This window comes from Zophobas morio, unplaced genomic scaffold (genome assembly GCF_036711695.1).
Source record: "Zophobas morio isolate AGI-343-1 ecotype UQ-CSIRO unplaced genomic scaffold, CSIRO_AGI_Zmor_V1 ptg000259l, whole genome shotgun sequence".
Classification (NCBI taxonomy): Eukaryota; Metazoa; Arthropoda; class Insecta; order Coleoptera; family Tenebrionidae; genus Zophobas; species Zophobas morio.
The window spans coordinates 402962-416030 of NW_026972363.1; the positions used below are offsets into that span (position 1 = coordinate 402962).

The following is a 13069-nucleotide window of genomic DNA, read 5'->3' on the forward strand; positions in this document are numbered from 1 at the left end:
TCAGAAGACGATCAGGACTACCCGGATTAGCTTTTCTGATTTTTAGGGAATTTCAGTTCTCCAGGAGGAGATGCACTGGCGGACACTCGCGTCCCATGCTGACCGAGCAGCCTGGCTGAAAAAATACTTAAGCCCATCACCCCGAGCTGAGTCAAGTGGACGGGGACCATCTAATCATGCGGCGTGATTTGCCTTCCAATCATATAACTGTGGTTGAGGCCCACACCGCAGGGTATTTAAGATATCCTTGGGAATATGTTCTTTCCCACCTGTCCGCAAAAACACGACCAGTAACGCTGACGACTTCTTTTTCAAGAATTTCGTTCACTACTACCCGCTTAACCACAACGACCTATTGTTTTAATTCAAATAGGTGAGGCGCTGAACACCACTCGCAGCTGCTCTGGATACATTATTTAAACAATGAGCAATTTGACTTCCGCCAATATTTATTAGAAATCCCCCCAGCCAAAGGCGTGCACTGCAAAAAGAATGTACTTCTGCATCTGTTGCTGAGTGAAATGTAAATGTCGTGCTATAAAAGGTGTGAGCCATCTGGAATCCATTTCATTTTGGCTGGTATGAACCTAACCAATGTAATATCTGTCTACGAACCCCTCTCCCGATAGACCGCTGTTAACAGATGATCTGGACCAGCTGCGTTAAATCGACTTGTCCCCCTGCGAACACTGTTCTTGAAATAGTCGACTTGCAAAAAACGAACAGAAAAATACTAAGAAAATTTGCAGACCAGCACATTCTTCGCGTGCTGGAACCTCATCGCCGAGCTACACATGGCACGTTCTTGACATATCCGTATTAAAAGATATCTCTCTGTCGGTTTGGATCGGCGAACTTGGGCTCTCGTCGGACCACCTGCCCGCCTTACTGGAGTCAAGCGAAGGCAAAACCTAAAGCGAAACTATGAAACACCTTCACTCAGTTACTGGTCAAAGTTGTCTGCGGTTCATGCCTCTTAAATATTTCCCCTCCAATTTCCTTTCTATTAGAATATGAGTTTTGATATGAGGGCGCGCTAACAGCCATGCATGCTACTGTGGCAACCGGTCGCGGAGTCGTATATCGCCCTGGTTGTCTACCGGAATATATATTAATTGACGCTAGACCACTGCTACTCAAGCTCTGACAGTAAACCTATGCTAAACTGTCTCACAAAAGAGCTGATAGCTTTATAGAGTAGCCGCTGTGAAGTCAATTTGCGGGAACAAACGCATAAACCTATACATTTATGTAAAAAAAAACTACTGGCGGTTTTATTAAATTTATAAGCATACCGTTCGATACATGGGAATCCTCTTGTAACTATTGTAAATTACTAAATTAAAAGTGCTGTAGTTCATAGGGGTAAACATCTCTTCCTCTGGGAATTTCAGACTTTTTTTCCTTATCTCGAGGCAAAGCCTTCCTCATATCTTTAAAAAAGTTAATCAGTACTACATTATCTTGTAAGTAAACACTGGTATGTTTTAATTTAAACATACTAAACAAAAATTAAAAAAAATGAAATAAAAATAAATTTTCTCCAAATAATCCGTTCCACGCCAAAAAAATAGAAAGCGAAATATGATGCCACGATAAAAAAATATTTTATAATAAAAAAAATTATAATTTCAACTAGCGCGACCTATTAAAACTTTTATGTATAATTCTTAAATTAATAACCATGCATAAAATATAACTGTGATTCAAATGTTTGTAAATTTTAACAAAAAATTTGAAACTTTTATACTGGCAAAAATATTATTCCATTAATTATACTAATAATTCTAGAAGTTTTTCATAAAATATATAGTGATCCAAATTTTTCTAACTTGACTTTTTTAAGTATGCTTTTTATATTGTTAAAATATATTTTGTAATTTAATTTTCAAAAAGTTATATAACCGTTAAAAATATCTAAATAAAGTAACCGAAAGCATCTTCAGGCGAAATTCCAGAATAATAGTCTAAAACACGCTGATAAACTACATAGCAAAGTTTCTTGTACATGTTGATGGCGACTACATTGGATACCCGAACAAAAAGATCGACAAAGTAAGCATCCACTCTAAAAAATAAATTATATAATTAAATTATCCGATAACTTTTAGAATATTAATGGTGTTTATAAAATAGTAATTCAAAAAATGTAAAAAAGTAGAACAGATTTTAACAATAAAGTACACAAATTTAAAAAATTAAATTTTATTTCAATTTTAAGTAAAAAAATTAGATTAAAATTATAAAAATCTTGAAAGAAATAGTTGTAAAAATACAATTATAATTGTAAGTAAAACAAAGTAAAATGTTAACAAAGTTTCTTTATAAGAAGTAAATATTGAATTTTTTTTTACATTGTATAAATTATAAAAAGAGGCGCCATTGTAAATGCAGATTTATTTTTAGAAATTAAAAAAAAAAAATTATTAAAGCTTAAACGACCTCTCAGAGGAATCTTCAAGGATATGCATTAAACTTTCTCCTAGTCCAAGTCTTCTATATTCTTAGCAGATTAGTTTATAAAAAAAATACTTAATACTCAAGAAGTAGTATAAGTAAAGATAAAAATAATTTATACTTTACTCTAAATTTTGAAATAAATTAAATTAATATGGATAGAAAATTTAAATTCTTACAATATACGTTTAGAAATGAGAAAAAAGTAATAATCTAAAAATTAAAAACCTGGAGCAACAGCTAAAGCAGTAACATGGCCATGAAAATCAGTTGAAGTGCCCTCCACTTTTCCGATTACTACGAAAAAAGCTATAAATTTTATAAAAATTCCTAAAACAAGATGTGTGCTCCTCTTTATAACTTATAACAATTTAATTTATATAGCCATCTTTATTGTAATTTCAATGGCTATAACTTATGGAGTTTATTTTTTTAACTATAAAAAAAGTTCTTCCCGTTATTACAATATCTCAAAGAATTTCTCAACTGAGAAGGAAAATAAATAAAACCGTATTCAACAATATATATTGATCTACACTTAATAAAGTTTTAAAAAATTAAAAGAAAAAAAATTGCTACAAACCATAGCCCATAAGTTTTCCATCGGGTGCCTCGGCTACTACAGATAAGTTTGGCCAAGCGACTAAATATTGTAAGTAAAAACCGATATTGAAAGTTTCGGTCAAAGGATCTAAATTTCTGAGATTTTTTTTTTTTAAAATATTTAATAGGTTTAGAACGGAAATGATGCACAAGAGCCTCACATATTATTGAATTTGAATAGATCGTCACAGACCATGCGTCTATAGGAAGTCATACTGTGCAAAACTTTGCTCTGGGAATACTTCTAAGCTAAGCAGAATTCTACTTGAAGGGTGACACAGGCTAATTTTACCCCCAACCATACTCGTCGCAAGGCACTTGTCTGCTTAATCTCTTAGATCAGTAGAGGATTTCCCCAAATTATTGTAAAGATAGTACTGTTTGGCAAAAAATAAATATTATAAATTAAATATAAGTAGATGAGCGTCAACGAATTATAAGGCTTAGAACGACGGTGATTTGTTGTCACATCAAGCCTTTATGTGAGTGGATTTAAGCCTTTTTCTTTTAGCTTTCTAAATAAAGCGTTTATTATAGATATTGAGTGGTTATAGGCAGGTCACTATAGAGTTGACTTCCTCTAACATACCATAAAGAGTCTGATATCAAAGTAAGAAATTAAGACGTTTAATCAATATGAAATGGTAGATTTATAAGACCAGGCGGTTCAAGAAACATTCTTTAAATAGTTAGTTTTTTTTTCATAAGTTAAGCCTGTTTTTATATAAGAATATGAATATATACAAAGCAGGGCAGCTCCTTCTATTGTTTGAGCGCTCATGATATGAAGCTGTCAGTTAAATCTATAACCAATAATATCCTAATTACTTCTCTTCTCCTTGGTATTATCTGTACGAATAAAGCAAGGGTTTGTCGAGGCTTTTCTACTTTGTTCTTCGAGAATAGAATAGCTTTTCTCTTGTTTGAAGTTAACTGTGAGTTTCGCTTTCTAAACATATCTCACAAGTTATGGCGGTTTGAAGGCAAGCATACTTAAGATTGGCAAGCAATGCATGGCCGTCTACCTCTTGGTAGGTAGTTATGTATTATGGTAATAAAATCCCTTTCTACTTCTAGACTAAGAGCAGTTTCTCAACAATTGGAGTTCTTTAATTCTAACACTTCAACATTAACTCCGGGAAAGCAGTAAACATGGATAGCACCTACTAGTCGCAAATTATTTATATTTTTTCAGTGTAACTTTTAATTTTAGATGGTGGGGCTTCTCATATACTGGTTACTACTTAAACCAGTTCTAAAGTAAATAAAAATAATACTAAAATGATACTAAAAGGTATAAAGATATTTACATGGTTGGTAAAAAGAAACATTTGAAAATAACATAATACACTAATCCAACTATATCACTATATAATGTAATATCGATCTTAGATAAAAACACACCTACCCTACTTTGAAAAAATAGGCAACATATGTATGCTTATCTGAACCACAACCCCAAATGAGAATGTACTCTACTATTTAACTCCGTAAGCTAGTTCTCACGTTCTAGTACCACCAAAAATATTTATTTTTACGCCCCAGTCTTTCCCTTTTCTGCCTATTGTAGGCTTTTTTTTTCCCGGCAAAATTTATTAATTTTAATAGCTTAAATTAACATGTCGTAACTTCAAGGTAAATTGATAAAGATCACTATTTGGAAGTAACATAAATAAAAAATTTAAAGAAATGAGCCTATATAGCGATTACCTTTTTCAAAAAAGCATTTTCACACGTAAATAATAATTTCTTTCAACTCTGTAAATCATAGTATAAAGACTTTAATACAACTTTATATTATTAACCAAGTTAAAAAAAAACTTTTTAATATAGACGAGTAAGAGAAGGTTTAGAAATTAACTAATAACTTTATTATATGTCCGGATAAAAGAAGGAACAACGAGTATGTACTCATAAAACAATGATTCGGGCAAATAAAACAACTATTTACAATGTAGTCATTGGCTTACTCTACGATGTACAGCTTCTAAATTAGGTTATTAAGTTATGGAAAAAAAAAATTCAGTTTCACTGTAAACGTCACATACGCACTTCTCTTTGTCCAAGAGCTAACCGACTTCGGGCTTATCTTTTCAACTTTAATTATAAGTTGTGGGGTTGAACTACTTAATCAACTCCACTAACATGATAATCTGTTCTTTCTCCTTATACAGTAAAAGCAAAATAAATCTTTTTTATAGTTTATCACGTAGATATATATATTGTTGTGGTAAAAATCTTAAAACCTTTTGTATATCAAGTCTTCCGAACTGTAGCATATTTTTATATACAACTTTTAGTCCCCAAAAAACAAATAGTATTGTAGCTATGTCTTCTAACTCAAATTCTGAAAGTTTAAATGAAGTGTTTAAATATTTTTTAAGTAAAAGGGAGAACACTTTTATCAAAGAATTAGATTGCGATCCTTCAGGAACCACGTATTTTCCAAACAGAAATACGCGACCAGTTTATAAAGGTCATTACGTTATAGTTGAACCAAAGCCTCTCCTTGAGGTAAATAGTTTTCGTTATTATGTACGATAAGTATTTTTATTTAATAATTATAATAGTAAAGTAATAGTATCATATAAAAGCCATACTTAGTTTCTTGGTCTAAAGAATTAGCTGACGAGCTTGGTTTAACAGAATCCGTACTTCACAGTGAGGATTTCCTTAAACTATTTTCTGCTGACTGTTCGTAATTGTTACAAAGAAAAAATTTATTTTAAAAATTGATTAAAAAAGGTAACTTGAGTTTTGAACGAGTCGTGGCCTGGTGTACACCCTACGCAGTCTCAGTATTTGGGGAGGAGATTCTTTCACCCGATGCGTTCGTTATATTAGAAAGATTGTATAGTTTTTAGCGAATTTATTTTTTTATCGTAAAGATTTCATGGTTATGCTTACGGTGATGGCCGAGCAGCAAGTGTTGGGGAATTTCCTACTGTAAAAGTGAATGCTAGCAATAACCAAGATAGTTATGATTTTGTAACAAAGAGATGCCCAGACAAGTACGAGTTACAGTTAAAAGGTAATTATTTGAATCATAAATTTATAACTATAATAAGAATTTTGTTTTAAAATTTTTTTAATTTAGGTAGTGGTCCCACACCCTTCTCTAGAAATTTTGATGGTAGAGCTGTTTTAAGATCGAGCATTAGGGAATTTTTAGTTTCTGAGGCAATGCACCATTTAGGTTTATATTTATCGAAGTATATTAATTTTCACCTAATTTTAATTAGCTTGAGAACTCTTTTAATTAATTTATTTAAAAAATTCGTTTATTAAATTCTGTTTTTTTTTTTTCGACTTTTGTAATTGTTAAGGGGTCCCTACAACGAGAGCCCTTTGCTTGGTTGCTTCAAAATCAGAGTTTGTCGAAAGAGCATGGTTTAAAAGGTATATCAGAGAAATTGATTTATTGGTTTGAGAGATTTGTATTCTTTTTAAGAACCAAATAAAAATTTAGCATAATTTTATCTTTTAAATAAATATTTTATTTTTTGTTTAAACTTTGTAAATAATACTATAATTATTTGTATAACAATTAAATTGTTTTAATTATCCCTCCAGAAATTTTGGTTATAATCAAATATTTATTCAAGCTTTATTATGGTTTTAAAAATTGCGTAACCAGTTTTCTGGGAAACATAATGTGTTTATTGATGAAGAGTTTTGGACTTTTATCATATTTTTTTCTGAATATTATCTTGAAAAGTTTATGGACCTTTCATAATTCCTTTAAAAAGATTTTTTTTAGCAATGAAAAATTTATATTTCTTAAGAAACTCTTTTATAACACTTTTACACAGAAATTATATAAACTTTTTTTATTTAGAATTTTTACACATGTAGATTTTGCCAATTTTTTATTTTTTAAAAGGTCTGAAACGCAGTAATTTTAGTTATATAGATTTAATTTTTCTAATTATGTAAATTTTAATACTTTATAAATTTTTTAAAAAGTGGTATTATTATAAGTTTAGATTAAATTTACTAAAAACTTCTATATACTCAACATAAGGAAAGCGAAGTTTTCTTTAATTTAATAATCAAATAGGATTATGTTATTTCTTTAAAAATTAAATTTAATAAGCTACTCATTAAGAATTTTTTAACTCCTTTTTAGTTATAAAAAAAGTTATAATAATAAGTAAACACTTTATAGAAAAATTAACTTAAAATTTTAATACTCTACACTGTGATGGAATTGTATAAATTAAAAATGTAATTAATTTTTAACATTTTGATTAAATTAGTTCAGAAATAAATCTTTTTTTTCAAATAAGTCATTAATAAATTATTAATAAATAAATAAAACAAGGGATTATATATAAATTAAATTATGGAGATTTACTTTCAATTTAAATTAAATCAGTTTCATTCAATAACTATTTCTTATGGAAATTACTTATAAATAAGTGCTAACTAAAAAAAAACTTATAATAATAACTTTTTGTACAATGTTTAATGAAAGCAAGAAACTAATATTTTTATAATTATAATTAATTTATAATTTCCGCATAAACAATTTTAGTGACACGTACAGCGAGCAGTACAATTTCCCTCCAAACTTTATGATTAAAGAAAGATGTGCCATAACGACACGTGCGGCCTCGTCCTTTTTGCGGGTTGGCCAGATTGAACTTTTTTCAAGAAAAGTTAGGAACGGTATTAGTATATATATTGTATTTATTAATATTAAAAACTTTTTTTATAATATATTTTTTTTATTAAAAAAATGTATAAATATAATATTTCTACATATGATAGGAGATGAGGGCGCACTTGAAGAAATGAAAAAGTTTCTTATGTACTGCTTCAAGCGAGAATTTCCAGATTTATATGAACATGAAAGTCAAGGTAAACTTTTTTTATTTATTTATAGTAATTATAAAGTTTATAGAATTTTTTAAAAAGATATGAAACCTCAACAACTCGCACAGCAGACTATAAAGTTTTTAAAACTTTTTTCTAAACGACAAGCAGCTCTTGTAATTTTTTAATGAGTCGAATTCATAATTTTTAGTAAAAAAATATTTTTACTTTCACCTTAAAGTTTTTAGTCTTTCTAAAGGCATTTACTTGCTAATTAACACGTGCAAGTTTTTTTTTTTGTAGTTCTGTTAACTTTCGAATTAAGTAGTGATTTTTTAAATTTTTTATAAAGCGGGAAAGCATGGAACTCAAAGTAACGTAAGAGAGTGTTGTTAAAAATATAAAAGAAGTTATTATAGTTTTAGAAAGTTTACCTTTAATAATAATTATAGAAACAATTGAATTATTAAAAGATATATGAAGATATTTTGTAGTAATAATACTTTAGGTAGTAATAATAATTTAAATCTTTTTTTTAAAACTTTCTCGAATTTAAATTATAAACATTCAATATATTTATTAATTTATAAATTAGATTTTTTATACAATTTTCTTAAAAAATATTAGCCCTGTGCTATATCTAAAACTTTTTATAGGAATAGTCACGTGACTGATACTGCGTGCAGTCGCCTTTCTATAATGAGCTATTTAAATTTTTCTTATATAAGAAAATGTCACGTCTGATCTTAGTTTTAACTGACCTGTTGCGCGCAGGCGGATTTTAGCCAATGTCTCATTAGTACCTTTAATAATAAATAATAATAATCCTTAATGAAAAAATAAAAATCTTATAAAAAGTTTTTCATCAAAAAAAATATTAGTAAACCAATAACATGAACCTAAAAAAAACTGAAAAAGTATGCGATTATTTAATATCGTTAATTATCTGCTTAATCATTATAATTTATTAAGTTAGAACTTCTGCTTTTGTTACTTTTTTTAACTTATTATTAACTTTCAAAATTTGATAAAAGTTTGTATAGAAAAAAAATGTTTGACAGAATTTTTATTATACTGCCAATAATTTTGAAAGTTATTATTCTTATTAAAGTGAAGCTCTCCAAACTTCTATTTTATAACTATTTTTTACATTTTTTTTGAAAGTAATTTTTTAATCTATTAATTCTTATAATAACAAATGATTTTTTTAAGCTTTAATAATTATTTTAAAAAAATATACTTACTAAGAAATATATATTTTTTTCCTTTTCCTCCTCTTTAGTACATGAAAGTCTAATGCTAGTGGTAATTATTTTTAGGTAGCAGCGTGGCTTCGTGTGGGGTACGTACAGGGAAACATGAATTCTGATAACTGTTTACTAGCGGGTATCACAATGGACTATGGCCCTTTCGGATTCGTCGAAAAATACGGTAATTATATGCAGTATAACTCATCAAAATACACTGAACTTGTTGAGAGGCAGACAATTTTTTTTGGTCATTTTTATAATGTTTTAGAAAAAAGATTATTCTTAAATATTTTTAATTTCGTAATTTCCTACTTCTAAATTATTTTCGTAAATAACGTCAAACTTTATTATTATTAATTTTTTTTTGTTTATTATCCAATATACTACTAATAATAAACTTTTCTCTATATGCTATATATTAATATGCGCTCCGTTTAGTTTTTTTGTTAATTATTACTGAGTTCAATTCTAATTTATCTAATTCTTTTGATTCTTTTTTTACTTATGCTGCTATTAAGGTGATGCAAGTATAGTTTTTTAAAATTAATATTTTTTTACTTATTTTTGGTATAGTTATATAAAATTTATTATTATTTTTGTACGTATTTTTTAATATTTATATTAGGAATATAACCGGTGTAAATTAAAAAAATACTTTTGCAAGAAACCTTATTAATGATAAAACTAATATGTTGGTATTAACGTATCATATCCTGCTTCAACAAAATCGAGCGTTTTCATTGAATTATTTCTCATTCATTATTTTTCGTTATACTTATACTCCAAGACCCTTTGTGGACTCCATTCACCAGCGACCCTCAACAGAACTTCGGGTTTGAACGGCAGCTATTGGCTTCTTATGTAAATTTTGCTACTCTAACTAAAGCGTTAATGCCAATTTTTGAAGACAGTCGAGGTACTGTTTCTTATAATGAGTCAAATAAATTTAATAAATATTAGTAGAAGTTGATATGTATTAATAAAATAAAAACCAATTATATAATTATAACTTTTTTTATAGCTAAATATAAAAATATACATAATATATGCTTCTATTTTTTATTATGAAGTTTAGTATTTATTTGGAATGCTTTACAAAAAATTAAGAATAAACTTTCTTTTTGTAATTTTACTAAGAAACATTATGCATTACAAATTATTTAGTAAATTATAGTTTATTACTACCTAATTTACTTTTATTATTTTTATTCTTCACACACATATATTATTACGCTCTGAGCTCTTTGTTTAATCTTTATTATATATATTATAAAAAAGAGAAGCTATATTAACTTTTCTTTATTATTAAGAGAAAAGTACACAGGGCATACTTTATATGTTAGCCAGTTTAACTTGTATAACAATTCTGTAGTGAAGATGTTAAAATAATGAGATGTATGCTTATCTATAAAGAAATGATAGACGAATTACAAGACGTCCTTCAAAACGATTGCAAACGAGATCTATTGGAGGCGCGAGATTTGATGCGTCAACGCAAACTAGGACTTTCTGATTGGTCCGATGCTGCCAATCAGAATTTGTGGTATGTAACTTATAATAAAATAGAAATATTTCTGAATTCTTATATATTTTTATTATTATTTTTATTTGTTAAGTTATTTTTATTATTATATACTTTCATACTATTCTTACAGTTTTTAAATTTAATATGACTTTTTTATTTATATTTTTTAGTAATTGTTTGTTATTATAGATATATCATGTTTATTAGTATATATATATTATTTAACTTTTGCGGTATTTAACGTTTTTTGATATACGCTCTTTTTAATGTTTTTATAACGCATGCTTTTATAATTCAATAACTATTTTATTAAATTTATTTCAAAAAAGGTCGCCATTATATGAAATATTGCCCGGAATGGACTACATTATTTTCTGGCGGGAACTTTCTCAAATTTCACTAAAAACCTTACAGACCTTTACCGAGGAGGAAGTCGCTCGTATATTTGGCAGAGCTGCTTATGATTTGGATTTATTTTACGCCGAAAAAAAAGTTTTTTATATTTTTATTGTGTTTTTTGAAGTAGTTTGCCAGCTTGTACTAATACACTTTAAATCTGGTAAAAGATTTCTTTTAAGCTTATGATTCGTGTGTTTAGCAAAAAAAACTTTTGTTATGCGTTGAGTACCTTCCTCATCTAGGGTTTTTCCAGTGTTTCCTCCATTTGACTTAAGCGCTGTAGCGAAAAGTCATCATATTTAAACCTTTTAAAGATTTCCACAACCCATTCCCTTTATCAAAAATTATTAAATCCACATAAAATTCTGCACAGTTTTATTTAATAGTTCTAGTAAAGTCTTTAAGATTGTTACAGTTAATAGTAACTATTAGTGAATTGTTTTTCATAAGTAGTTAAAAGAAACAAATAGCGAAGCTCTTAATAAATTTTAATTTATAATATATAAGATGAAAAGCACCAATTTAAGGCGGTTACCTCTTCTTTTTTTATAATTTTATATACTTGGAATTAATTTTGTGTGATTCTGAACTACTTCCAGAGAATATTTCGTAATATATATACAACTTTCCTATTACTGAACTACATAGAAAAAGTTGTACAACTGGATTAAGCGGTACGCCGATTTCGTTGAAAATGAAAAGGATGATAATCAACGTCTTATTAATATGAAATTGAATAACCCAAAGTAATTATTAAAAAAGAGCCCTATACTCACCTTATTATATAATAGTAAGATTACCTTGATAATTTTTAATTTGTCAAGGTACATTCCCCGAGAATGGATGCTTGTTGAAGCTTACGAATCTGCAGATAAAAATAATTTTGAGCCCTTAAGGCAATTGCAGGAGCTATTTAAAACACCATACGAGGAACATTCAAATCTACAAGAAAAGTTTTATATTAAGACTCCTGTTAAGTTTCGGAGAAAAGCGGGCGTCTCCTTTTTTTCATGTTCATCTTGAAATAAAGATGTTTGTCTATAGCTCAAAGTTAAAGGTTTTTAGGATGGGGGCTGCAAAATTATTTAAAAACTATTTATATAAACCTTGGCCTTAAAGAATACTTTGTTCCAAACGAAAATCTTTTGATTTCGTTGTTGAACGTGGCTTTTATTATAGTAAAACACAATTTTCCCAATCAGGGTTATTTAACACAAAATCTCCTGGCTGAAGGGTAACTAGTGACAGGCACTATTTTATGAAGTGCTTAGACATAGCCATTGCCTAGTAGTTTTGTTACGTCCGCAAAATTAGAAAACTGGTAAAGCCAAAAAAAGTTTATAACGAAGAAGAAAAACAGTTCGTAATACATTTTACTAAAAACTACTGTAGGCAATAAACCTGCCGAAGGCGGTAGTGAGAAAAGGGGGGTTAGTATTACCTTAGTAAAAAGATGTCATGGCTCAACGTAACAAAGAAGAAAAATATTTTTAAATATTAAAGAAGTTATAAAGTTCCACTTTGTTCCTCTTAAATACAATGCTAGCTAAAAACCAGCATTTTACTTTAGAAAAGCAAAGCTTTTTCCTAATTTTTTGTAAAAATTACGTTTACTTTATTCAAAATTTGTGCTTAAGGATTTAATAGATATTTGCTTTTGTTACCCTGTAAGTCATCTTTTTTTGTTGATTTACGCTGTACTTTCACAACTGTTACTTACTACAAACCTTTACGAATATTATTAGCGGAACCCTCGTTTTATAATCCTTTTTTTACCATTTTGATAGTTAGTTTCTAGTAGGGCTAATACCTCATCCGTAGCTGTCTTAGGGGATGGTAACAAGAAACGAATACCAAAACAAAAACAAAATTACCTATTTGAAACTCTTACCATTTCGTTATAGGAGAACAAGAACGAATGGAAAACACGCCAATTTGACTGTGTTTAATATTTTTACAATAGTTTTTTTTTCTGTTTCTTTTTTGTTTATTGTATTATATAATAAAGATAATTTTT

At 28.5% G+C, this 13069-nt stretch overlaps 2 protein-coding genes across 2 annotated transcripts; one reads left to right on the forward strand and one right to left on the reverse strand.

The window, feature by feature from the left end:
* Positions 1-1291: 1291 nt before the first annotated feature.
* On the reverse strand, positions 1292-3311 carry LOC135119407 (N-alpha-acetyltransferase 20-like). The gene is made up of 6 exons (XM_064043825.1): positions 3222-3311; positions 3041-3156; positions 2686-2754; positions 2443-2503; positions 1932-2068; positions 1292-1433 (listed from the first exon to the last, which is right to left on the reverse strand). The coding sequence occupies exons 1-6, from the start codon at positions 3272-3274 to the stop codon at positions 1342-1344; spliced, it is 528 nt and encodes a 175-aa protein (XP_063899895.1). The 5' UTR covers positions 3275-3311; the 3' UTR covers positions 1292-1341.
* Positions 3312-5684: 2373 nt separating this feature from the next.
* LOC135119389 (protein adenylyltransferase SelO-like) lies at positions 5685-11326 on the forward strand. Its single transcript, XM_064043799.1, has 13 exons — positions 5685-5721; positions 5806-5890; positions 5949-6091; positions 6158-6256; positions 6387-6459; positions 7598-7731; positions 7834-7923; positions 7981-8054; positions 9198-9309; positions 9916-10044; positions 10542-10671; positions 10983-11145; positions 11252-11326. Exons 4-13 carry the CDS (start codon positions 6244-6246, stop codon positions 11324-11326), a joined length of 993 nt encoding a protein of 330 aa, XP_063899869.1. The 5' UTR covers positions 5685-5721; positions 5806-5890; positions 5949-6091; positions 6158-6243.
* The last annotated feature ends 1743 nt before the right edge of the window (positions 11327-13069 follow it).

What these genes read in the sequence shown, in the direction of transcription:
- LOC135119407 (XM_064043825.1), bottom strand. Translation starts at nt 3,274, where the DNA reads ATGACTTCCTATAGACGCATGGTCTGTGACGATCTATTCAAATTCAAT. An exon ending in CTATTCAAATTCAATAATAT is followed by an intron (nt 3,157 to 3,221) that starts GTGAGGCTCTTG and finishes AAAAAATCTCAG; the next exon opens with AAATTTAGATCCTTTGACCG. An exon ending in TTCGCCTGAAGATGCTTTCG is followed by an intron (nt 1,434 to 1,931) that starts GTTACTTTATTT and finishes ACTTTTTTAAAG; the next exon opens with ATATGAGGAAGGCTTTGCCT.
- LOC135119389 (XM_064043799.1), top strand. An exon ending in CGGATTCGTCGAAAAATACG is followed by an intron (nt 9,310 to 9,915) that starts GTAATTATATGC and finishes TTATACTCCAAG; the next exon opens with ACCCTTTGTGGACTCCATTC. An exon ending in TATTTTACGCCGAAAAAAAA is followed by an intron (nt 11,146 to 11,251) that starts GTTTTTTATATT and finishes TCGTGTGTTTAG; the next exon opens with CAAAAAAAACTTTTGTTATG.